At 44.8% G+C, this 25,248-nt stretch overlaps 6 protein-coding genes across 6 annotated transcripts; 4 read left to right on the top strand and 2 right to left on the bottom strand.

Moving 5' to 3' along the window:
• Positions 1-629: 629 nt before the first annotated feature.
• Positions 630-1,725, top strand: LOC112349031 (RING-H2 finger protein ATL5-like; the record flags this gene model as incomplete). Its single annotated transcript, XM_024682613.1, has 2 exons — positions 630-864; positions 935-1,725. Coding segments are annotated over 2 exons (888 nt in total), but the record flags the coding sequence as incomplete, so codon positions are not given.
• Positions 1,726-4,613: 2,888 nt separating this feature from the next.
• LOC9656476 (pentatricopeptide repeat-containing protein At4g02750) lies at positions 4,614-7,606 on the top strand. Its single transcript, XM_024682761.1, has 2 exons — positions 4,614-4,719; positions 4,772-7,606. The coding sequence occupies exon 2, from the start codon at positions 4,980-4,982 to the stop codon at positions 7,581-7,583; it is 2,604 nt and encodes an 867-aa protein (XP_024538529.1). The 5' UTR covers positions 4,614-4,719; positions 4,772-4,979; the 3' UTR covers positions 7,584-7,606.
• Positions 7,400-9,083, bottom strand: LOC9657526 (malignant T-cell-amplified sequence 1 homolog). Its single transcript, XM_024682762.1, has 9 exons — positions 8,866-9,083; positions 8,648-8,672; positions 8,439-8,520; positions 8,305-8,372; positions 8,149-8,246; positions 7,954-8,090; positions 7,823-7,890; positions 7,705-7,768; positions 7,400-7,653 (listed from the first exon to the last, which is right to left on the bottom strand). The coding sequence occupies exons 1-9, from the start codon at positions 9,053-9,055 to the stop codon at positions 7,636-7,638; spliced, it is 750 nt and encodes a 249-aa protein (XP_024538530.1). The 5' UTR covers positions 9,056-9,083; the 3' UTR covers positions 7,400-7,635.
• Positions 9,060-10,035, top strand: LOC9656475 (transcription initiation factor IIA subunit 2). Its single transcript, XM_002977827.2, has 3 exons — positions 9,060-9,251; positions 9,545-9,595; positions 9,764-10,035. Exons 1-3 carry the CDS (start codon positions 9,123-9,125, stop codon positions 9,908-9,910), a joined length of 327 nt encoding a protein of 108 aa, XP_002977873.1. The 5' UTR covers positions 9,060-9,122; the 3' UTR covers positions 9,911-10,035.
• A 418-nt stretch (positions 10,036-10,453) lies between these two features.
• On the bottom strand, positions 10,454-11,581 carry LOC9657525 (carboxylesterase 1). Its single transcript, XM_002977665.2, has one exon. The coding sequence runs from the start codon at positions 11,500-11,502 to the stop codon at positions 10,507-10,509; it is 996 nt and encodes a 331-aa protein (XP_002977711.2). The 5' UTR covers positions 11,503-11,581; the 3' UTR covers positions 10,454-10,506.
• A 9,305-nt stretch (positions 11,582-20,886) lies between these two features.
• Positions 20,887-23,260, top strand: LOC9657524 (pentatricopeptide repeat-containing protein At3g53360, mitochondrial). The gene is made up of 2 exons (XM_024682611.1): positions 20,887-23,045; positions 23,097-23,260. The coding sequence occupies exon 1, from the start codon at positions 20,887-20,889 to the stop codon at positions 23,017-23,019; it is 2,133 nt and encodes a 710-aa protein (XP_024538379.1). The 3' UTR covers positions 23,020-23,045; positions 23,097-23,260.
• Positions 23,261-25,248: the final 1,988 nt, after the last annotated feature.

Here is a 25,248-nt window from a genome sequence, read left to right as displayed (position 1 = left end):
ACCATCGTCGCTCCACATCTCACTGAGGCTCTTGTGATGGAAATCTGCTAAGCTCTGCAGCTTCGATCTTGGAGCTTTGATCTAAGTTTTATAGAAGCACATCGAGATGCACGAACCAGTCTCATCGCTTATGGACTAGAAAACTAAAATTTCTTTGTTTGGTCTGAAGTTCCTCAAGGATCAACAAAAACTCCTACCAAGATTCGACTTAACAGAGATTTCATCTCAAAAGAACTACCATCGATCGATCGAACTGGAACTGGAATTCAAAGACCCAATTTGGTCCTTCGCCAGTGCCTCCTCTTCGCATTGTAGCTGCAAATTCGGAAGGAGAAACGAAAGAAAGAAATAAGTGAGAAATTTTCTCTTGGAGATGAGAAATCTAAAGCGCTTTACCGGATGGTGTTGTTCGTCCGCATTCTTATCCAGTGAGGAATTGGGCGATTCTGGCGGAGCTTCTTCCCCAGCTTCTGCTTGATCCGGAACGTCTTGTGCGACGGCTGCGCGAGAATCGATCAGCGCCACGCTGAGAAAGCGAAACAGAGAATACATACCATGGCGGCAGCACTCGCGGCGGCGACACTCCAAAACCCTAGCCAAGAACCCTAAAATCCCGTTAACTTTGTCTATTAGATGACGATACGAAGGTAAAGTTTTACTCCGAGTGGAAGAAAAGTTCCAAGAGTGGAAGCCCCGATTTGGGGAAGAGTCCATTCCTCCATGGATCACGCTCGAGTTCTAGACGAAGATCACAAAGATGGTCACCGCATTTCCAACAACAACAACGCTATGGCAACAGCAGCAGTGAGCATCACGCCGGTTGTGGTTGCTCTAGTCACTCTCCTCGTCATTCTCTTCTTGCTGGTAAGCTACTACAGACTCCTCGCCTCTTGCTACAAATCCTGGATCACTGGCGACTCTCCCCAAATCCCAGAAACGTCGAATTCTCCTCCGCAAGACCATCAACAAGATCGCGATCCCGAAGAGCAGCAGCAGCAGCCGACCCTCTTGATCCAGACCCCCGCTCTCTCGAAATCGCTCATCCAGAGACTCCCGGTCTACAAGAGCTCCAAGAGCAAGAGAGTGTCGTCCGACTGCGCGGTGTGCTTGGGCGATTTCCAAGAGGGCGAGGACGTCAAGATACTTCCAAAGTGTGGCCATGGCTTCCACGTCGAGTGCATCGATACTTGGCTCTCGATCCACTCCAACGTTTGCCCCCTGTGTCGAGCCCAGGTTGAGGATCCGGCCGCGATCGTTGTCTCGATCGATCCAGCAGCCGCCCAAGTGATCGAAGATGGATCCTCTCCACCTCTAGAAGATCATGCCACTATAGGATCTGATCGCGCAGGAGGAGTAGTAACACCGGGGATAAGGAAGAAGAGCTCCAGTCTCGAGGAAGGGAGCCCCTTGTTTCGATCGATCTTTGCGAGGTTCTCGAGAGCTGGTGCTCCCCCGGATGATCAAAATCCCTCGCTGCCATCGTCGTCGTCGTCGCCAGAGGATTGCAGGATGAGACGTTCGTGGTCGAGTAGCCGTGTTTTTTCGTTTCGAAGGAACAGGCAGCAGCAAAGCGATTCTCTTCCGTAATCGGACTGAACTCCGTGCTGAAAAGTCCGAGTCAAGGTTAAAAGCATTGTTTCTTGTCTATCCTCTTGTTTCTTTTCAGTGTTGTGCTGTAGGTTCTTCTTTTCTATATTTTTTTGACTAAAGAGATAAAGGAGTGAAGTCGTGTGTTTGACCTACAATACCAGTGGAAGGAAGCATTTGCCTTTAATCAATTAACTTCTCCAAGTATATTGACGTAACATATGGAAAGAGTCAAATGATAAAAAAAAAAAAAAAGTGAATTCATAGAAAGAAAAATCAAACAAGTTATTGGTAAAGTATTAGGTTTAAACTTTAATAAATAGCTACACTGTCATCTATAGAAAACACCATTATATCAGCTAGAAAATAGAAAAAAAAGTTTAAATATTTTCAAAAGGAACACTTTTTTAAAGTTAATTTTAAAAAATATTTTAAAGATATTTTTTTGTTATTTTACAGCAATTTTTTTATATATAACAAGAAAAGAGTAATCTGGTAGAAAAAATTAAAAAAGAGTAAATAAACGAATTGAAGTCTCTTGTATAAAAAATGTCATACAAAAGAAAACACTTTATATGGTATTTTTTCATTCTTAAAATTGTTTCTGCAAAAAGGAAAGTGAGTGTAGAATTTGGAAATAATAACACTTTAACTCGTAATGAAATTGGAATGATAATTGATGAGGGAATTCAATTAATACATAATAGAATCTCTACTTCAATAATTCCATATTATCCAAAAAATTATGAAGATATACAAGTTATTAATATTGGTGATAGAGGTAATATTCTAATAACTTTTCAACGCATGGATGGTGAAACTCCATATTGTTCATCTGGACAATCTTCAATTAGTAAAAATGTTACTGGTACTTCTATGAGGCATGCAATAAGTAATTTAATGAATAAATATAGAGATGATATAGTTAGTGCTTCTTCTGATAGTTGCCGAATTACATCTAGAGTATATCAACTTGAATATATTTTAATTCAAAAACAATATTATTTGTTTTCTTTTGATAAAATAAATACATATAATAACTCTTATTCTCCTTACAAAATTTGTGATACTACTTTAACTACTTTAAATGCTGGATTTAAAAATAATTATCTTTACAAAGGCCAGTTTATAACATCCCCAAATCGTAAAAATTTATTAATATTAGAATCTAATTGTCAACTTGCTCTTTACTCTGGAAAGTATTTATTATGGAAGTCAAGTAATAAAATAGATTATATTGGTGAATGTTTAATTATTCTTCAAAATGATGGAAATTTAGTTTTATATACTGAGAAAAAAATTGCAATTTGGTCTAGTAACAATATTGTTTAAATTGTCTTATTTTTACATTTTTAACTATACAAAATGATTGTAATATAGTTGCATATGAGGCAAAAGCACCAAATAAAGTATGGTGGACAACAAATACAAATAACCATTTTCTCTGTTTGAGATAATTATAATTTATAATGGTAATTATAAAACATTAAAACCAACATTTTTGCTTAAACTATAGAGCACAATTCAGAAAGAAATTGAAATACATTGATCCACATGTCTATCACTAAAAAAGAAAATACTCCAGCTCTTGCTAACCAAACAAATAGCAAAGTTCATCTTAAAAATAAGATTAGTATTAAACCATATCTTAGCACACCAAACTTATAAAAGAGAGTGTTGATGGTTTTGGTGTTACTCTAGCTTTAGCATTTACTTTGCAGGCCCTCAGTGATAACTTGGCAAGGCCAGGTAACAATAAAAGGGGTATCAGGGGGAGTATATGGATTTGGTCTTGGTTGTGTTGTGGTGATGATATAATGTCATGACTGTAGGACATAGCATTACTAACATTATGTCAGCGATGGCAACTTGGCTATAGTGCAATTCTGCCAAAAACATACAATAGTACCCTTTTATAAATAGAAAATGGATTTTAGATTATACATCATTATCAAATGAAGAAAGAGAGCTTAAACAAAATAATAATAATAATTTGTCATGTTCTATACTAATTTGAGATGTCCATGCTATGCTTCTAGACAGGCACCACAAGAACTAAAACAGGTCATACATTTTCATTAATACCTTAATAATGCTTATATTAATTGAAAAAATAAATATATCAATTACTATACCACATAGATAAACAAAAGTTTTGACCACATATTATTTTAGTATTATTAGAAAGATATATCAAAGAACTTTAAAACCATACCGTTGGACTCCTTCGCCGTGGCGAGATCTGGACCGTTAATGTCCTTGTAGTGCCTCTGGCAGTTTTAGGGCTCGTTCCATCGCGAAGAAAATGCGGTGCTTGGGGCACCTTCATATATCCGTGGTGGAGGGAAGGAATCTCTCTGTCAAGATCGATGCGCGGCCCTCTGTTTTGCTACAGATCGGCAAAGAACAGGTAAAATGCTGGTTATTTTTATCCGTCTCTAGAGTTTTGGATGATGGATTTCTTTCTCTAGGCTAGAACGGCGCCGCTCAAGAACTTAAGTTCCAAATGGCTAGCAGAGTTTAGACTGGATGTGGCGTCGGAGGACTCTTGCCTCACGGTAACAAGTTCTCTTCTTCTCCTTTTATTCGTGTTTCTATCTCCTTGATCTTCATAGGTGACACTTCTGGATGATCACTCCAGCCATCCAGTGGGAAAATCTCTCGTTCCCATCCGTGATCTAATCTCGATCGGGACCGCGGTTCAGTGGGTCACACTGAAAGATCCTTCCGGAAGAGATGTTGGACAAATATGTCTAGTTCTTCGGTTTCTCAAAGGTTTGCTCCATGGCAAAGCCAAAAACGATGGTTTTCTAGATTTTTCTTCTTCTCTTTTCAGAGATCAGTGACGTCAAGCGAGAGAACGGTGCCTCCATTCCCAGCGCTCACCACCATCTCCTAAATGGCGATGCAAACTCGGAGCTTTCGTCCTCCACCTCGTCTTTGTCGCGCGAAGATGACGATCAAGACGGGATCGTGCCACAGGACGACGATCATCGCTCCAAAAAGAAAGATCAAGCCAAGAACACGGGACGAAGCAAATACTTCGTCGTCGCTGCTACTGCCGCCGCGACGATCCTCCTCTCAGTTTTCGCCTGGACGAGCCACCAGAAACAAAAGTCCAAGTATCACGAGGTTCGTATCCTATACATCGTTTTCTTCGTGAGCTTGAGCTCTTCCTCTCCAGGTGAAAGAAGGTGATACGATGAGTTCTATCGCGAACAAGTATGGATTGTCCCCGGACGATGTTTTCGAAGCCAACATGAGCGTTACCAGCGATCCCGATAGGATCTATCCCGGGGACAAGATCTACATTCCATGAAGATCATTCTCGCAAGGTTTCCTGGAGAGATGGTAGTTTATCTAAGATCACAATGAGAACTTTCTTATAGCTCATGTTTGTGACCTTGAGTAGATCTAAGCAAGAAGTATCGCGCTTTGCGAGAGCGATCAAGCAGTGCCGCGACTCGCTCGATCCTCACAAGGGCGAGTTCGTCCACGCCCAGATCCTCGCCTCCTCCCACGCCAGCAATGTCTTCCTCTCTAATCTCCTCGTCGACATGTACTCCAAGTGTGGCCGCCTGGATCGATCGCTCCAGGTCTTCCATGCCGCCGAGTGCCGCAATGTTTTCTCCTGGAACATCATCGTCGCGGCGTTCGCCCATCACGGGCATCTGGGCGATGCTCGATTCTTCTTCTCTCGCATGCCGCAGGTGGGATCCGTGGCGGCCACCGTTGTGATCCTGGCACTTGCCGAGGAAGGGCATTTTGCCGAGGCCGAGAACCTGTACGGTTCCATGCCTGAGAAAGACACTGCGTCGATGAACGCGATGCTCAATCTGTACGGTAGAACTGGTGATGTTTCCCAGGCGCGAATTGTATTTGACGCGATTGAAAATCCGGACGTGGTATCGTGGACAAGCATGCTTCAGGCAAATGCTCTTTGCGGGCATTTGGAGGATGCGAAGAATCTCTTCAGCGCCATGCCGCAAAGAAACGACTACTGCTGGAACACTATGCTGAATGGATTTGCATCGCACGGGGACGTCACCACAGCCTGCTTGATCTTGCAAGTGATGCCGCAGCATAATGTCGTGTCCTGGACGATCATGCTCACCGCGTATGCCGAAAGCGGGCATCTTGCGTTAGCTTTGTCTGTGTTTGATTCCGTCCCGGCACGGACTGTGCGTTTGTGGAACGCGATGCTCGACGCCTGCGACGAGGTTGGCGAAGCCAAGTTTGTGTTTTGGAAGATGCCGTACTGGGATAATGTGTCCTGGAATACGATAATTGCCGCAATGGCACAGAGTGGATGCTTGATTGAGGCCCGCCGTACGTACGGGCAGCTTCTGGAGCCGGGAAACGAAGGCCCGATGGCGGTGGAAAGCCTCGTACGGAGAAAAGGTGGCGGCGAGGATGATAATACGTCGCTAATCAAGAGCTATGCCGAGTGCCGGCTTCTTCACGAGTGCGAGGTTCTGTTCCGGAACACGCCCGTCAGAAACGTTTTCACATGGACGGTTATGATCGCCGCTTTTGCGGAGACAGGCAATCTGGAATCGACGACGCAATTTTTCCAGAAAATGCCGGCGTGGAATGTTGTTGCCTGGAATATCATCGTGCAAGCAAATGCCCAAGAGGGGTATCTGGAGAAAGCGAAAGAGCTGTTTGACTTGTCATCGGCTCGAAATGTTATTTCCGCCAATGCCCTGATCGAAGCGTACGCAAGCGAGGAGAAACTATGCTACGCGTGCCGGATATTCGATCGTATGCCACAGTGGGATTCCTGGACGTGGGTAGCCGTTATTGGAGCATATGCCGGGAGTGGGAATCTTGGTATGTGCGAGAGAGTGTTCGCAAAGATTCCCGAAAAGGACGTGGTTTCGTGGACCGTGTTAATCCAGGCCTTCGCAGAGAATGGGTATCTTCACAGAGCGGAAATGGCATTTCGGCTGATTCCTTTCAGAAACTCCATCTGCTGCAATGTGATTCTCACGGCATATTCCCGGGAGGGGCATGACGTACAAGCAAAGGCCGCTTTTGATTCCATGCCGTACAAGAGCATCGCCTCTTGGAACATAACTATGACCGCCTTAGGTGCCGCATCTGCAAGTCAAGTCTTCAGGAATATGCCCCGGTGGAATGCCGTGTCCTGGAACACCGTCCTCGCAGCAAATGCCGCACAAGGGCATCTAGAAAATGCGATCGGCATCTTCCACGCCATGCCACTGTCCAACGCCGCGTCGTACAACTCCATGATCCAGGCGTATGGGAGCAACAGCCGGCCCATGGACGCCCGCCACGTGTTCGATTCCATGGACCAGCGCGACGTGGTGACGTGGAACGTTCTCGCCCAGGCATTGGCCGGGAATTTCCACGTGGACGAGGCCATGGTAGTGTTGGAAAAGATGCCCCACCACAGCCTCGTGGCGCTCAACTCGATGATCACGGCCCACGCCCAGGCCGGCCACGCACACGTGGCAAGGCACCTCTTCAAGAATATGCCCGCCCGGAACGTGGTGTCGTGGAGCGCCACCATTGGAGCGTACGCCCAGGCCGGGTATATTCCCGAATCCCTGGAGCTTGTACGGGCGATGCTCCTGGAAGGAGTGAAGCCAAACGAGGTGACTCTCGTGGCCATTCTCACCGGGTGTAGTCACTCGGGGCTCTTGCACGAAGCTCGCGAGCTCTTCTTTTTCATCACCAGAGATTTGGAGCTGCGCCCCTCGATCGATCACTACTGCTGCATTGTCGATCTCTTGGGTCGATCCAAGCAGCTCCACTTTGCCGAGGAGCTCGTCTCGAGCATGCCGTATCGACCGAATACCACCGTGTGGACGACTTTATTGGGAGCTTGCAAAACTCAAGGCGATTTCCAGCGAGGAGCTAGCGCTGCAAAACAGGCACTAGCACTGGATCCCGAGGGCTCTGGAGTTTACGTCCTTCTATCAAACATCTACGCTTCAATCCGGAAAGAGAAACATCTTACGGTGTTCTAGAAAGAAAAGCTCTCGTCTTCGTCTCTTCGTCTAAGTTTCTCGCGGGGTCGTCTCAATTGAGTTGCTGCGTCTGGAAAGATAGTTTTTTTTTCGGTTAGCATCCATTGGTAGTGTTACATACCTTCCAGAGTCCATCGTTGAGATAGTGCATATTGTCCACTCCAATCCCTTTGTTGATATTCTTTCTGCGAGAGTTTAAACACTTAGCTTGATTGTTTCCAAGCAAACCGGTGGCTCACATGTCGAGAGCAGACATTTTCGTGAAGCCTATCGCAAGCGCGTGCTGCTTGCCTTCCGCCATTATGGCCTAGAAATCACGAGAACACGAGTTTGAGAAGAAGCTATCTGTCAAAGAATCGTGAAATCGTACCACAGGTGCCTCGGCTGCCACACTTTCGTCCAAGCCACCTCCAGGAGATGTCAGTCCGGGACACATGATATTTGCTCCTGCGAGGACGAACTTGATGGCTCCTCTGTCAACTTGGAGCTTCTTCATCACGGTTGGGTCTGGAGATCACGAAAGCGAAAACCGTTAGCTCGTTTTCTCCTCATGCTACGAACTTGCATTGGTGGAGGAGCCTCAAGGTTGGCATGTAAGGACCGTCTCGGACGTTGAAGAAGAGCGGCACATTGTTGACGAGTATCAGGTTGACATGGTTCTGGCTGCAAATGTTTGAACCGCAAAAGGTTAGAAATGTCCGATTTAAGTAGCTTAGCTCACCATTTAGCAACGATGACCGGAGATTTTTTCGGCAGGATATCATCAAGCACGGGCTCCAACTCTGGATACTACACAAACAAAACAAAGTTTGTAGTTTCGGAAAGAAATACTCGAGAAAGAACTTTTTCTTTTACCTCTTCAGCAACGCTTTGCCGGATTTTTCTTTGAACGGAGGCTTTCACCTGATTCTGCGCGGTTACCTCTTCCTGGCTAAACCTGATACACACAAAAAACATACACAGTTAACTTCCATTTCCAGGAAACATTAAGCAAGAAAGACCACAGAAGAAAAGAGAGAGAGAAATAAAAAAACATGCGTAGAAAAAAAGTCCATCGTACTTACTTCTTAAACATTTCGAAGCTGGAGCCTGGAGAGCAAAAGAAAAATAAATCACATCGAAGAAAGGAAAAAAAAAAAATCAATCACAAGTTCACAACACGAAACATCCTAAACAAGAGATAAACTTAACTACATTCATTCATAGTTAACAAAACAGTCGGGCAAGAAGAATCGAGGAGCTAACAGCCAGCGCAATCCGATAATCCGATCGAAAAACTCACCGCGATCGCGTGCGCAGCAGCAGCGGCCGCTCCTCAGCTCCTCGGATCGAGCACTGCGATGGATCGAGCGGGGAAGAAAGGGGGCTTTATAGCGCACCCTAGGGTATATAAAGCCCCAATGCGCAGTTATAAGCTCTAGGTCGAGAGATATATAAAGGGTTTTCTGTCGTGAGAGTTTGAGCTCCGCCATCGCGCCTGGAGCTGCGAGAGGGAGGGAGAGAGAAGAAAGGCGCGCGCGCTAGCGACTGGCGAGGGAGATGGGCAGCTTGGAGCTCTATCGCAAATCCACCATCGGCATAGGCCTCACGGATGCTCTGGACGAGATGGTAACGAACGGCAGCATTCCTCCTCTTCTCGCCGTGCGTGTGCTCATGCAGTTCGACAAAGTAAGCTTCTCTTCCTTTTTTTTTTCTTTGTGGAATGAGATGAGATCTCAGTTTTCCATTGGGATTTCTCTTGTTTTTTCGTTAGTTGTAACTTTTCTTTTGCTTTGATCGAGTGAGCGTTTCGTGTTCTTCTTGGCTGCTTGATCGAATTGAGTTTTTCACTGGGAATTTTGGCTTAGTTGTAACTTTTCTTTTGGTTTGATTGAGCGTTTCGTGTTCTTCGTTTTTGGTTCCCGTTACTAACTCGATTGGTTTTTTTTTTTTTTTTCCCTTTCCTCCTTGGATCCTTACAGTCGATGGGTGAGGCACTGCAGAGCAAAGTGCGAGCTAAGACGACCTTCAAGGTCTGTAAATTAGCCTCTTTTCTCCATAATTTTTTCACAGAGAAAGCTTTTCTTGTGGCTCTGATTTTTTTTTTTCTTTCGTTCGCATTGCTTGAGTGAACACGAATTCTTCATGTTTTTTGGTTTTTTCATGTTTGTTTTCCTTGTTCTCTTGTTTTTCTTTGGCAGGGCCACTTGCGCACATACAGGTTTTGCGACAACATCTGGATCTTTTTGCTGGAGAACGCGACGTTCAAGACGGATAACGAGGTCCAGCATGTGGATCGGGTGAAAATCGTTGCCTGCGACGCCAAGATCCTGGCCCGGCCAGCATGAAAACCCCATGAAGGCACGAATGATAATATCAAGTAAGTCGTGAAAGGCAAAGCTCTTAGCATTTTGTATTATGGAAGCAGTCTGAATGAAAATCATGAACCAGGGACACTCTCGTTTCGTGATTATCTAGTTTCTAGCTGATACAATGTGGAATCATTGCTTAACGGATAACTATATGGTAGCAAATAAATCAAGGGCATTGTCATGCATTGCTCTTGTAGATCCCACAAGATGGAACCCCAAGACCTTCTAGGAAAAGAACTTCCGCTCAAACCACATTAAACATCGTGGAAAAAAGAACCATGTCGAGAAAGTCTAAATTGTTTATTCAAAGAATTCAACCAAGCAACAAATCTAATTAGCAGCATAATTACTGCAAGGTATAATTCATACATTTATCAATTGTTTAGACCGCGCCATGCGACCGGAGGAGGCGATCTTGACAGCCACCATTCAGTTCAGACTTGAAACAGTTAATCCAATACTTATAATAATACGATTACAAAGACATCGTGCATGAAAACATCTTCTAAAATTTGAATATCGAGAAAGTTCCATGGATTGTTTATTTAAAATATAGAAAGTCTGTTACAAATTCACTTGCAACACATTGTCACAAACCCAGATAAGTCATCGAAGAACCGATCCAACGCCGGCGATGGAGGCCCCAAGTAGAACGCATGGGCGGCATCCTCGTATTCCACGACCTGGACGTGCTTGTTTGCCCCCTGTAGACGTCGTGCGACCTCTACTTGCCTCGCGTACAAACAATCCTTGCGCCCAATCGCCATGAAAATTGGCGCCATCTCTGCCGGAACTCGATGTTCATCCAGGAACTTGGGCTGGTTGCAAAAAGGATGATCGCGATCGGCCCCAATTGGGAGCGCGAGCTTCCAGCAGAGATCCGAGCTCTCCATGGTGAGGATCTCGCCGTTGGCAAACTCCACCTCCGAGTCCTTGCGATCCATGCCGCCGTAGAAAGGCTGGACGAGGACGACTCCCACGACTTTGATCGTGGGATTTTTCGTTTCCTCGACGTTCTTGAGCTCCTGGCGGAAGAACCAATCCAGTGCCGAGTGTTGGGCGATGTTTCCCCCAGCGCTATCGCCCGAGATGAAGACACGGGATAAATCGCCGTGGGAGCGAATCCAATCCTCGCCCAAGCACTGTGGTTCTTGGAGCCATTGCAGAGTTCTAGTGGCGTCTTGGTACGCTGCCGGCAGCCGGTGCTCGGGAGCGAGCCTGTAATCCACAGAGACCACCAGGGCTTTGAGACTTCTCGCCATGGATTCGCAGAAATAGTGGAAAAATTGGAACTTTGGTGTGAAAACCAGGAATCCGCCACCGTGGAAGTAGACGAACACTGGCAGCTTCGAATCGTGCTCGCATTCCGGGAGGAAAATCCGTGCCGAGAGGCCTGAAATCTCGTCAATCACAATGTCCTTGGACGCGACACCTTGTACAAAGTGAGGAATTGCTGGGATGGATTCCAAAGGCTGCCTGGTGGCAGCAAAGTCGTCGTAGTTTGGATCATCCTTGTTGTCGATGGGAAGCCCCGGGAGAGACGCCTTAATCCAGTGGAGTAGCGCCATAGCTCTCTTCCTTTCTTCTACACAACAGCTTCAAATGATCTATCCCTCTCCAACTCTGAATGTCAAAAACCTTTACACACCGTCCCACCCAGCTCTGAATGTCAAAGACCTTTACACCGTTGGAAACAAGAATTTCTAATCTAAAACAAATGCTGGGAATTTAAGTTTATTTTTGCTGTTAATTATGACAAAGTCTTAATTTTTTAAAATTAGAACACAAAGAATATTTTCAATTCATTTACAGCTAGCGACGAAATGCAGTTCAATGTATTGTATGCCATGCAAAAATAAAAAAATAAAAAATACATGAACATATTGTGTAAAAACTTCATCATGATAATCCTTGAACTATGTCTTATGGTGAAGTGAGCATTTCTTTGTTGAGTTGTAGCTAACGTAAATCACATTGCCGATAGCAAATTATAAGACCCCCATGAAAAGAAGAAAGAATTGAAAATGACGATCGTGCGATGAGAGACCGGGATTGCCAGCTCTGAGAATTTAAAAGATGATGTCTTAAAGGTGTGTTTACTGACCCAATTAAACATTAGCCAAGTGATCCCTTTCACTTTTTTGGTTCAGTTCCTTGTGAGTTCTTTTCCATTATGCTTCTCAAAAATTACCCCCAACAGTGAGCATGATGATGAGAAGTAACCTCTCCATAGTCTGCTGGTCACTTCTCGATCTGAGAAATCATCAGATCATTTCTGCCACTGATGATCCAGAAATCATCAAATCACCAAGCCACATTTGATGATTTCTCCAAGCTCTTGGGAAGGCGGGGTTGATTGTGTTCTGGATGCATCCCTGCCCGACTCATCCTACGCTGTGCACGCCCTTGACTAGACATGTTTTTCTGGGTCTGCTAGCGCCCATCTGGAGGCATAAAACCAAAGGGACCAAGTACCTGAGCAGGAGGTATGAAGGCTGGAGCCTACTGGGACTACGTGACCGTCAGGAAGAACTTGTTGGTGGGCGACCGCAAGGATTTGATGTTCTATCTGCAAATTTTTCCTAGAATCGTCCAACAAAGAGTTCTTTTCTAGAGGTGTCACAGATCAAGTGGCTAGCAAGGTGTTCTTGCCATAGGATAGTGAGAAAAACAATGTTAAGAAGTAAAACGTTTAAATGTTTACACCCACTGCCGGCAGAAGACCCCGAAGACACTTGTTGGGGTTTGAATCTGCCCCGCCTGCGGCACACCAGCCGTTCACTCTCGTGTACCAACACCCCCAGCACAAGACGAAGAACACATAAACCTTTGTTAGCCATTGATTACGTTATAAGATTTAATTTCAACCATTTATTGAGAATATTCTCAAGAAGCTAAAATAATTAGTGATAATTAGGTTTTCTTAAGAAAAATGAATCTTAATGTTGTGAGGGCCAAGTATACGGTTATGATGCCGTATACTAATATTAGTGTAGTGGGATTTTGGTAGCCGTCGGATTGGTTTCAATCTGGACCACTCGCTCCTGTATATAAGCTAGGGTTTTTGGGCTAATTGATATGCACATTTCTGTATTCCCTTTCCATATTCCAGGCACTCACATTAGTGGAGGTGAGGGGCACCTTTGATTGTCCCTGAGGAGTGCTTAGATTTGGGATTTTGGTTTAGATCTAGCTTTTGTATCGTCTAGATCTAACTTTTTCCATTTCCTTTCTTTTGTTCTTTCTTTTGGTTTAGATCTAGCTTTTTGCGTTGTCTAGATCTACCATTTCCTTCTAGCTTTTTGTCATCTCTCTTCTTTTGCTTTTTTTTTTTCGTTCATCTTCATGGCAGATCAGCAATCTCCTCCTTTAACTCTAGAGCAGCAGTTGGTACAATTGCTTGATGCTATGCGCTTGCAATTGAACAACCAAACTCAGTTGATGGCGGCGTTCACGGCACGTGGTACAACTCCTCCTGCTCTTGGTGCTAATCCTCGCGTTCGGCCAGAGTTCTTTCGCGGGAATCCTGGGGATGATGTGTACCATTGGTTCAATCACTTCACGGTAATTGCCACATATCATTCTTGGGATGATGCTCGACGTTTGCGTGAGTTTCCCACGTGTCTCCAAGGGACGGCGTTGCAGTGGTACAATGGTTTGAGCGCAGCCACTCGTGGGGATTGGAGTGTTCTCCCGGACATCTTCAAACGCGCCTTCGGACATGCCGATGATTGTGATGATGCTTTCCAACAATTGCATCGTCTTCGCCAAGGGCCATCTGAGTCGGTGATGCAATTTGGCGTTCGTTTCCGAAGTCTTTTACTTCGTGCGGAGCCAAATATGTCGGAGCGGATCAAGCTAGGAATGTTATGGCCAGCACTTCGTCAAGATTTTGTCGGACTTGTGCATGCACTTGCTCCTGCCACTCTTGACAATGCTCTTCACTTGGCACAACGTTATGAGACGTCGCCTCTTCCACTTCTCGCTGCACGTCCTTCCGCTCCACTTCCTATGGGTGATGGTCCTGTTCCAATGGAGGTTGATGTTGTTGCTGCTCGAGTCCAAGGACAAGCGCGAGGACGTGGTCGTGGCCGTGATGTTCACTGCTGGGCGTGTGATGAAGTTGGTCATACTTATCGGCGTTGCCGTCGTTTTCCGGATTGGCGACCTCCATTTCCTGGGTGGAGACCTTGGCGTCAGCAACGTCCCGTGGGTGCTGCTGCAGTGGAAGGTCTGGACACCGAGATGCATCCGGGAAACGAGGAGTCGCGCGAGTAATGGAGGGACCTTGCGCAAATAAATCAGTGACCCCTCCATCTTTCTTTCGAGAGTATCATCAAGGGGTTCACTCGGCACCGGTTCATCCCGTGTTTACTTTCCAAGCTCGTTTTTATAACAAGAGGTCTCTTATTATTCTCTCCGTGTTGGTTGATACAGGTTCGAGTTTATCTTCTATTGCTCGACCTATTACCACACGTTGTCGTCTACACTTGCGTCGTGCGGCAGAACCAGTTTTCATTCTTTATGGCAACGGTCGTACACATGCATGTGCATGGGATGAGGTGGACCTGGTTGTGCGTGTGGGCGATCTCGAGCTTGAGTTGCAGTCGTTGCGGGTGGTGCTGAGTCAAGCTTTTGAACTCATTCTTGGTATGGATTGGTTGCAGCGCAATCATGCCAAGTGTGACTTTGAGGCTTCTCCCCCTTGTCTCATCCTTCCTTATGTTTCATCCATTCCTCTCACTTCCATACCTCTTCGTCCCTCTACTTTTACCTCTGCTTCCATTACTTTTGTTCCCCCACTTTTTCCTTCTGTGTTTCCATCTTGTTCTGCTTTTCCCTTTTCCGATCCCTCCGACGATCTTTGTGTTGCAGCAGTTGACCGGCTCATGACGGAGTATTCTAATCTCTTTGAATTTGACATATCGTTTGGGGCCAAGATTGCCACACGTCATCCGATTCCAACTGGGGATGCTCGTCCAATCAAGGTTCCTGTTCGTCGTCGGTCACCTAAGGAGATCAAGATTTTACGAGCCAACGTCAAGGAAATGCTGGAGAAGGGTGTTATTCGGAAGTCGCAGAGTCCTTGGGCATGTGAACCTCATCTTGTGACGAAGCCTGATGGGAGTATTCGGTTTTGCATCGACTATCGTCCGTTAAACGAAGTGATGATCCCAAATGTATATCCTCTTCCTCACACTGCTGATCTCTTAGATCGTCTGGGGCAAAGTCGTTGGTTCACCAAGCTAGATCTTGCTTCTGGGTATTGGCAAGTACCAATGGCCGAAGAAGATATTCCTAAGACTGCTTTTTGTACACCATTTGGTTTGTACGAGTTCTTGGTAATGCCGTTTGGTTTGAATAATGCTTCAGCAACTTTCCAGCGGATGATGGACGAGGTTCTTTGCGATATGCTGGAAGTGACTGCTGACTTCATTGATGATGTCTTGATCCACTCGGAGGGGACGTGGGAGGAGCACGTTCGTGATGTTTGTAAAGTGTTGGATCGGCTACGTGACGTTGGTTTAAAGCTGAAGCGGTCAAAGTGCGTGTTTGGGTCTAAGGACACAACTTATCTTGGGTACCGTATTTCTCGTGAGGGTTTGCAAGTTGATCCTGACAAACTTGTGGCTGTTCTAAAGTTCCCTACTCCGAAGTGTGTGAATGATGTGCAGCGCTTCTTGGGTAAGATGCAGTATCTCGGTTGTTTTGTGGATCATCTTTCCGATCACACTACACCATTGCGAGCGTTGCTGAAGTCATCAACGTCATCTTTCATCTGGTCTCCGGATTGTGAGCGGGCGTTCATGGATCTCAAGGAGCTATTGACGACTCCTCCGGTTTTGGCATATCCTGACTATACTCGACCTTTTATTTTGCGCGTAGATGCTTCTGACATTGGTCTTGGAGGTGTGTTGATGCAAGAGAGCTCGAGTGTGTTTGGTTAGCGCCACCCCATTGCATACATAAGCCGTACATTACAACCAGCGGAGATGAACTACTCCACGACGGAGAAGGAGTGTTTAGCAGCAGTTTGGGGTTTCGAGAAACTTCATGCATATCTACATGGTTCTCGGACGTTACTTGAAGGTGACCATGCTGCTGTTACTTCATTATTGAAGCAGAAGAACCTGGTTGGTCGTACGGCTCGATGGGCTTTGAAACTTGAGATATATGATTTCGATGTTGTTCATCGCCCAAGGAGTTCTATGGCTGATGCTGATGCCCTTTCTCGAGCTCCTCTTCCTTCTCCACTCACTTCTCATGTTTTTGAAGAACCTGTTGTTCCAGCATCTGTGGATTTTCTAGATGAGGATTCTGTGCCGTCGGCGGTTGCTGTCCTTGATGTTCAGTGTCCACAAGGCGCAGAGCAAGATCTACCTTCTCTTGATGAGGTTCGCGAGGCTCAAAAGATTGAGCCGTGGATTCGAAGGCTTCGAGATGGGTTTGAGAATCCTGCATCACTTGCTAATGACTTGCCTTTCCGGCATTTACATTCTCAATATCGCCTTGAAGATGGCCTTCTTTATTTTGTGGGGACGGATCCTGATAATCATTTACGGCTTGTGGTGCCTTCGGTGTTTATTCCACGGTTTCTCCATGCCTACCATGATTCTCCTGTTCTAGGTGGGCATATGGGACACCGTCGTGTTACCGAGAAGCTGCGCAAGTCTTTCTATTGGCCGGAGATGCGACGTGATATTATTCGGTATGTGCGTAGCTGCATTTGGTGCCAAGCTCGTAATACTCCCCCTCGTGCTACGGAAGGACGGTTGGAGTCAATTGCGGTTTCCTGTCCGTTTAAGTTAGTGGCATTTGATCTTATGGGACCTTTTCCACGGTCAACTGCTGACAATGAGTATGTTATTATTGCTTCTGACTACTTGACTCGCTGGGTGGAAGTTGGTGCTCTTGCTAGTGCCTCTGCAACTGCTGTTGGATACTTCCTCCTCAATCGAGTGGTGTTCCAGCATTCTTGTCCAGAGCGGATTCTTTCGGATAATGGTCCCGCATTTATGGCTGAGGCATTTCATGTTTTGACGTCTCGGTTGGGGATACGCCACACTTTCACGAGTGTTTATCATCCGCAATCAGATGGTCTGGTGGAACGGCTCGTTCGGACATTCAAAGGGATGATTGCGAAGTATGTGAACTTTCAGCATTCGGATTGGGATGGTTATTTGCCGTCTCTTCGGTATGCATATGTTACAAGGGTGCAGAGTTCTGTTGGTGTTTCACCATATAAACTCCTATATGGTCATGATCCAATTTTACCAACGGAGCTGGGTTTACCTTTGCGATTGCCACGAGCTGCCGATGCTAGATCATGGGATCAGTATTTGACAAGCATTCTTCCACTTGTCCGAGCAGAGTCTGCCGAACACTTAGGCCGCGTACAAGTGGGACAACAACGGCGCTATAACTCCCATCATCGTCCACCTGCGGAGTACAAAGTGGATGATTTGGTGTTAGTCCGTTTTCCCCATCTTACGGTACGTGGTTTATCTAAGGGGCTTTTTGCGCAATGGAAAGGACCGTATCGAGTGTTGCGGCAAGTTGGACCACAAGTTTATAAGGTTCGGCATGACGTTCAGCAGGCCGATCCTCCAGAGATTATGCATGTGCAACGGCTGAAACGCTTCATACAAAGGGATCAGGAGGAGTTAATACCACCTACAGATCCACCAATACCTCCTCCTGACGTTCCTCCGGATCCCAGCCCATCTTCAAGAGAACCTTGATGGTCTTCCATTATCCCGAGAGGAGGGGATGATGTGAGGGCCAAGTGTACGGTTATGATGCCGTATACTAATATTAGCATAGTGGGATTTTGGTAGCCGTCGGATTGATTTCAATCTGGACCACTCGCTCCTGTATATAAGTTAGGGTTTTTGGGCTAATTGATATGCACATTTCTGTATTCCCTTTCCATATTCCAGGCACTCACAATGTGTTATATATGTTTATAAACAAAAGGTAACTTTAGTAGTTTAGTGCTAAGAAAAACAACATTGTTTGAATTTTGTTGGTATTAATATTATTAATTCCTTATTCTAGTATGTTTTCTTTTTATAGTGTTTTAAATAGTAAACAATTTGTGATTGTCACGGTTTCCACGTCATGTGGAAGCCTATTTGCCACATCATCAGGTCGGGATCGACGCTGGACAAACCTTCTTTGGAGCGTGAATCCAACCCCATATGACGAGCGCACTGCTCACGATCACATTGAGTCACATTTTGATCCGGTGCAACATGGATTCCAGAGAACCACGAGTAGAGAAGGGGAGTGGGGAGTCCCCGTCGAGGCCATGGTCCAAGCGGGCCCACATAGAATCTTAATATGGTGATCTTGCCGCTGGCAATAGAAATTCGAGAAGAAGAGGACAGCTTCCAAACACTGTGATTGACGAGCTTGAGAGATGTTTTGAGAGTATGCCATGGCATTCTTTCTCTTTTCTTCCTCAAACGGGAGCTCCACAGCCAAGAGGCTCTTATATCTTCCTGCTATCAAGAGAAAATTGATGAAGAAATGCTAGAATGAGAAGAAAGAGAGAAGCCAACCTCCAATTTGTATGGTGCATGTGAGGGGCTTATCTCCCAGCAATTCCACCAATCAAAAATTTTGCTCACGTTTATGTAGAGCTTGTTGAGCTCCTTATACGAACACGCCCTGGATGCATATGAATACACACAACATTATGGTGACATTGACTATAACTTTCCTGTGAATACTCTTCAAGCGTGTGGCGTCAAGCGCAAGCAATGTCTCTGCGTCTTCTAGAGCCTGCTCATCCTTGCATTTAGAAACTTGTCCTTTCATTTAGAAAAGTGTTGGCTGTGCAAAATATCCATGCCTCCCGTTAAACACCCTCTCTCCACCCAGCTGGCAATGATGTGGCATGATTACATGGCACTTCTCTGTCTGTCCGACTGTGGTTTCTCTTGGCTTTTGACCGGCACTTCTTTTGGCGTCCTAGAGTTCGGAAACATTTTTTTCCATTGTTTGTTCTTCATGGAGAGAGAACAGCGAGACAACAGCATGGCTATCTCCACCATATTTGATTCCTCTCCATGACGACAAAGTTGAACAAGGATCATCGCCCATCCACCTGCGAAGTTCCAGTGGATCCTCAAGAGTGTGCTTAAAAGCTTGCAAGGCATTCATTGGAAAAATAAAACTGAGGATGATCCAACAGGAGAAGATTATGTAGCAATAGTTCAAAGAGCTCCAGGCTGTGCAAAGATGAAGAGCATGCCTATATTCCATGACGCTAGAGCTAACAGTACCACTGAGTTCCAATCTAGCTGCTGCTGCTGCTGCGGCTTGGGTCGACCAGCATTTCCATTCCAGAACCTAAAACCCCCGAGAGAAGAGGCGAAGTCCACCAATCCTGATAGTTACACACTTGTTGGCATTGGATGCAAAGGAAAAAAACCCTCTTTTGTCCAAGTTAAAGTGATTGGAAGTAATTTTGTGTGGCAGCACGAGAGAGAGAGAGAGAGAGAGAAAGAGTTGGAAGTGGAAAGAGAGAAGTGCCATATAATCATGCCACATCATTGCCAGTTGGGTAGAGAGAGACTAAAACAGGATGGTGTTTACCGGGAGGCAATATCCATTGTTTAAGGCCCAAAGCCATCAATCAGTTCAACCTTTATTAGTCATGACGTAAAGACCTTTACCTTCAGCTTTAATTATTTTAATCTTAAAGGAAATATACAAACCGTAACTTAGCTTCTACATCCAACATTATTTAAGTTGGCATCATTGTATAAAATTGCTTGCATTTGTGAGTTATGTGTTATATTGTTTATCATAACCATTGTTACCTTTCACATGATTTACTTTATATGGAGTTACTATTTCTAAGAAGTTCAAGATGAAATTTAGCTTTTATGATTCTCTAGGTTAAATTAAAATTTATATTTTAAAATTATTATATCTAATGTATTGGTTCTTTACTTTTCATATATTTCTAATTCAGAAAACCTAATAGCATATAGCTAGCTTTTATATAAAACTAAAGAATTACTTTTAGTTGTTAAGTGAGTCAAGTTATAAAACTAATCTTTTGCTATTTATAAAATTATAAAATACCTATATTTAGAAAAGTCATTTATAATCAACTTAAGTATAACTACAGATAACTTATATAAAATTTTAAATGAAAGTGCATGTTATACTTCACAAAATGCCTCTTTTTTTTCACTTCCACTTAGTCTTTAGAATTTTTTCATTATCAATTATAGTTTTCTTGTTTAATAACTTTCTGAAATTTTTCCTGTTATCGATTTGAATAAATATGTATTAAATTATTAAAAACTAGCAAATTAATAAAAAAATATACTTAACAACTAAATAAGGTTAATAAATGTTAAATTTAATTTTCAAATTAAAATCTAAAAACATTTATCCATAGGGAATTATTTGTTTACTAGTATAAAAGTTGTGATGGTTTCCTCTTTGCATTAAACTCATATGGGTCCACTGGATTTTACTAGTTTACATTATATTAATTATTAAAAATATTTGTCATTAAACAAATTAAAAAATTAACTTTATATAGTAATATTTTTTTAAAAATTTTAATATTTTCTTTAACAAAATAAAAGCTTTTATTATGTATCTATTTATATTAAATATTTATTTACCACAAAATGTTATAATCTTAGCTATCTATTCCAGTTACCATTATTTATTATCAACCACATAGACTTTAAGACATATAAATATATTATAAATTAATTTTAATATTAATATATATCACTGATAATACCACCACTAAATAGTGGTGGTGAATAAATATTTTTGAGTGTTTTTATAAAACAATACATGAATCTTTTTAATTTCCTTCCATGTCAAAATAATATTTAAAAAAAATTAAGTTTAAAAAATTATTTTCACATTTTTTCTCATATTTTAGATTTAAAGTTAGGGTAAGGAATCGAAGAATGCGTTTCAGGTCATTTCAAGCTGGTCTCAAATGGAGGAGGCGACCCAGGAAAGCGGCCAGCTCCCACGGTAATCCCTCTCAATCCATCCCGCAATCCACTGCACAGTCGATAGAGGATGTGGAGGATGCGCTGGGCAAGCTGCCGCAGCTCCGTCACGGCAGCAGGGCGACATTCATCGGCAATCTCCTCCAGCGATGCACAGCTCCCGAGCATCTGTCCATCGGCCGCGCGGTCCACCAGCAGATCGCTCGATCGGGAGACGCCCGCGACAGATTCGTCCAGAATCTCCTCATCCAGATGTATGGGAAGTGTGGCGCTGTCCAAGAAGCCAGGAAGATCTTCGACGCCATAGCTGACAAGAACGTCTTCTCCTGGAACATCATGATCGGGGCATACGTAAACAATGGCTTGGACGATCACGCTCTGGATCTGTATAAGCGAATGGCGCCGGCTCTTCCAAGCGCCGTCACCTTTGTCTCGGTGCTCGAGGCGTGCTCCAGCTTGGTGGACGTGAATTCTCTCCATGGCCGGATCAAAGAGCTCGGGCTGGAAACCAATCCAGTCGTCGCCACCGCGCTCATCAACGCGTTTAGCGCTGCTGGAAGCTTGCTCTCGGCGGAAGAAGCCTTCCACTGCGTGGATTGCAAGGACGCTGTGTGCTGGACGTCGATGATCACCGCATTTGCCAGGAATGGAGACGGCATTGGAGCTCTCAAGACGTTCTCGCGGATGAACTTGGAAGGTATCTTTCCCGACGAGATTTGCATTGTAAGTGTCATAACCGCGTGCTCGCTTCTCAGGTCCTTGCTGCTCGCGCACCGGCTCTACAAGAGCGTCGTCCGAGCGATGGATTGTCTCTACCACGTAGAAGTCGGCGCTGCGCTCGTCAACATGTTTGCAAAGTGTGGAAGCCTGGCCGATGCGTGGAAGGTTTTCGATCGGAGCTACAAGGACGACGTTGTGCTGTGGAACACGATGATCTCCGTCTACGCCGACTATGGTGAGAACCACAAGGCTCTCACGCTCTACCGGGAAGGAATGCGCAAGGAGTTTGATATGGCTCCCGATGCCGTGACTTTCGTGGTGCTGCTGGAGGTTTGCACGAACTTGAAGGATCTCAAGCAGGGGACTCTCGTCCACAAGGACGCCGTCGGCGAGGGGCTTGACAGGGATCCAGTGGTGGCCAACGCGGTGGTAAACATGTATGGGAAGTGTGGAGAGCTCCAGCACGCCAGGAAAGTTTTTGATCTCCGGAGTGACAAGCAGAGGGTGGTGTCGTGGAACGGGATGATGGCGCTCTACTTGCAGCACGGACAGGGTGAAAAGGCTCTCGAGCTCTACAAGACGATGAGCGTGGAGGCCGACGAGCTGACTTACGTGACGTTGCTGGCCGCGTGTGGCAGCGTTGGCGACGTTGAAGAAGGCCGCAGAGCTCACGCGAAGATCACTGCCAGTGGATTCGAGGCTGTTCCGGTGGTCGCGAATTCGCTCCTCAGCATGTATAGCAAGTTTGGGCGGTGTGACGAAGCGAAGGTGGTGTTTGAGAAGATCCAGCGGAAGGAAATAGGGGCTTTCAACTCGATGATCTCGGCACTGACAGAACACGGGAAGTTTGAGGAGGCTCTCGGCTTCTTCCCGCTCATGGACATAGATGGTGTGAGGCCGAACGACGTGACTTTCATCAACGTGTTCTTGGCTTGCAGCCATGCCGGACTGGTTGACAAGGCCTGGGAGCTGTTCCTGTGCATGGTCGAGGAATGTGGGATCGAGCCTTCAGAGAAGCACTGCGGTTGCGTTGTGGATCTGCTAGGACGGGCTGGGAAGCTAGAGGAGGCCGAGAAGTTTATCGCGAACATGGAAGCTCGGCCGGGGGCTGTGATCTGGATGACACTCTTGGGTGCGTGCAAGCTCCACGGAGATGTCGATCGAGGGAGATTTGCAGCAGAGAAGGCTATCGAGATCGATCCTGCTGACTCCGGGCCTTACGTTGCATTAGCGAGCATCTTCATGGCAGCCGGTATGAAAGACGAGGCTGATAAGTTGAGAAAGCGGCTTAGCGAGCAGCAGAGAAGGCTTAAGCAGTCTCAGATACGAGAACAAGGCGTGGAATTTACCAGAGAAGAAGGATAAGCTTGAGGATTTACAAAGACCAACAGGTTTGCAGCTCTTTTTTCGCTAACGTCCATTTGCTGACGACGATCTCGCAGCTTTTTCTCCAGATTCAACGAATGATCGGGCTAGCGGACAATCGAGCCAACGAGAAAAAAGGCAGAACAAGTTGGGAGGTTCAGCTCTCCGTGATGGACTGGTACGAATCAACTCGAGATGTAAGTTTACAATCAATCAAAGAGAGACATTTTCTTTTTCTTTTCTCTTCAGTTCTTTTAGAAGTCCATGCTTTCTTCCAAGAAGGGCCTTTGATTGGTAACTGGCATTGATTCCAGAGGGAGGGATGACGAGGGCCCTGAGTACTTCCAGAGGCCAAATAGAATAAAGCACTGGCAGAGCGAAAAAGGGCCGAGTTCTTACAATTTGCTGCTGCTGCAAACTGTGAAGTTCTTACGTATGCCAGAACGGGGCATATGTAGTACAGCAGTTGCAACAGGAGCCCACTAGCAAAAGTTTTATAAAAAAAAATTAGAATTTCAGTCTGTTTCTTTTTTTCTTTTTCTTTCTTTACTTTTCTCGAGCAAATTATAAAAATGTGATGGGATTTTCTTCCTAGGGAACGTGGGTGAGCAGCTTTTTTGTTTGTTTTGGTCTTAAAAGTGCTAAAAGGAAAAGTAATGATAACTTACTATTTCTAAATAATTAACAACGGAAAGGAGACCAGCTTTGCTTGTTTGTCTTGGCATTTGGGATCACAGGCCAACCAGCAAGATCATACATAATCATCCACACAAAATCCACAAACACCCCTCCTTGATCTCATGAAGCGCGGCAGCTTGGGTTGGCAAAATCATTCATCTAATATGCATGTGCCAGGGCTACAAGGTGCGATCTCCCCTCCACACAAAAACTTTTGCCTTTGTTCCCCGACAAGGCCGCTTGATTGCTGCTAAACAATGCGAGCACGGATCCAGATCTCGGCGAGTTTATGATCTCCCGCTCTAGAAAATATGGCGGGATAATCCCTTTGTCTTGTCAAGGGAGGTTTCTACAATCAATGTATAGTCTAAAAGGTTGTATTGTTTTCCTTGTTCTCTAGATAGATGCTAGAGAGAACATCATGCTGCCAGAGAAACATCATATTGTTCTGGCTTGCTGGACGATTGGGCCATCGAGACACTCACGATCAGTCACCGCTCGCTTGCAAACAAACATACAAACAAAAACTGTGCAGGGGGAACAACTTGTGTCTCGTTTCGCTACATTCTTTTCATTGTGAACTTTCTCTCTTGTTTTTTTCCTCTTTCCTTTTTTTTTTTTTTGTGGCGTTTTTGGAATTCTGAAAAAGTTTTGCTTGGTAGGACCATTCACGCCTTTGCCTTGTCTGATACGAAGCTCTAAAGTCTTTATATCAAATTTTACAAACAGAAACACCGGTTTTTTTTTTATTTATGTATAAAAGATATGTATATATGACCAAATCTTTTAGCTTGTTATACATCTCTCATTTTAGGATCGCTGCCCGCCACCAGTATCAAAACAACGCTCCACCGAGCCCCTTGCACCTGCCATGCAAATATGTGGAGATTCTATGTGATTATTCTAATGTTTTCCCTGGGCTGCCAATAGTGGACAAAAAACCATTAAAACAGCCACAACAAACCATCATATTCTAGCAATTTTTAGCTATACAAAATAATAAATATTTCTTTAGCCTTTTTTGCGAATTAAGAATTCCAAATGTTGATGCAGCGGCCATCATGGCGTGGCTTGTGCCGCTGGGTTCAGACGCGTGCCTATAATATATAATGTTTTGGGCCCAAAGCTTATCCATCCCATCCATTTCGTTTGTTGCAACCCACGACCATGTGAAAGGGTAATAGACGCTCCATTTGCATTTGCATGCTGGGGATTTGGACAAACTGGGGAAAAGGTGGTAAAGGTGGTGCGCATAAGGGCATTAAGTTTATATAGAACCCGATATGGTGATCCATTGAGGAAGAAAAGCCCTCGCACAAACTCCGTGGAGATACAACTTGAGCAAAGGAGCGACGGTCTCTTTCGGGATTCTCTCAGAGATCAGTCAGCTTCAAAACCTCTGTGCATTTTCCATTAAGGATTTCTGCTAGCGATGAACACGTGTTCTTCAACTCAGGGTTAAACAACTTACAAGAAAAGCCATAATATTTTCACTTGGGTTTTCTATCGACAATCACATACTTAGTTCTGGCTACAGAAACTCGATGTTAA

The sequence above is a fragment of the Selaginella moellendorffii genome, unplaced genomic scaffold (genome assembly GCF_000143415.4).
Source record: "Selaginella moellendorffii unplaced genomic scaffold, v1.0 SELMOscaffold_35, whole genome shotgun sequence".
NCBI lineage: Eukaryota > Viridiplantae > Streptophyta > Lycopodiopsida > Selaginellales > Selaginellaceae > Selaginella > Selaginella moellendorffii.
This window is presented reverse-complemented; position numbering and strand designations above follow the sequence as displayed.

Coding starts and splice junctions, on each gene's coding strand:
- LOC9656475 (XM_002977827.2), top strand. CDS start 9,123: ATGGGCAGCTTGGAGCTCTATCGCAAATCCACCATCGGCATAGGCCTC. Junction 9,252..9,544: donor TGCTCATGCAGTTCGACAAA/GTAAGCTTCTCT, acceptor GGATCCTTACAG/TCGATGGGTGAGGCACTGCA. Junction 9,596..9,763: donor GAGCTAAGACGACCTTCAAG/GTCTGTAAATTA, acceptor TTTCTTTGGCAG/GGCCACTTGCGCACATACAG.
- LOC9657525 (XM_002977665.2), bottom strand. CDS start 11,502: ATGGCGCTACTCCACTGGATTAAGGCGTCTCTCCCGGGGCTTCCCATC.
- LOC9657526 (XM_024682762.1), bottom strand. CDS start 9,055: ATGGCGGAGCTCAAACTCTCACGACAGAAAACCCTTTATATATCTCTC. Junction 8,521..8,647: donor AGCTTCGAAATGTTTAAGAA/GTAAGTACGATG, acceptor TGTGTGTATCAG/GTTTAGCCAGGAAGAGGTAA. Junction 8,247..8,304: donor CCGGTCATCGTTGCTAAATG/GTGAGCTAAGCT, acceptor AAACATTTGCAG/CCAGAACCATGTCAACCTGA.
- LOC9656476 (XM_024682761.1), top strand. CDS start 4,980: ATGTTTGTGACCTTGAGTAGATCTAAGCAAGAAGTATCGCGCTTTGCG.
- LOC9657524 (XM_024682611.1), top strand. CDS start 20,887: ATGCGTTTCAGGTCATTTCAAGCTGGTCTCAAATGGAGGAGGCGACCC.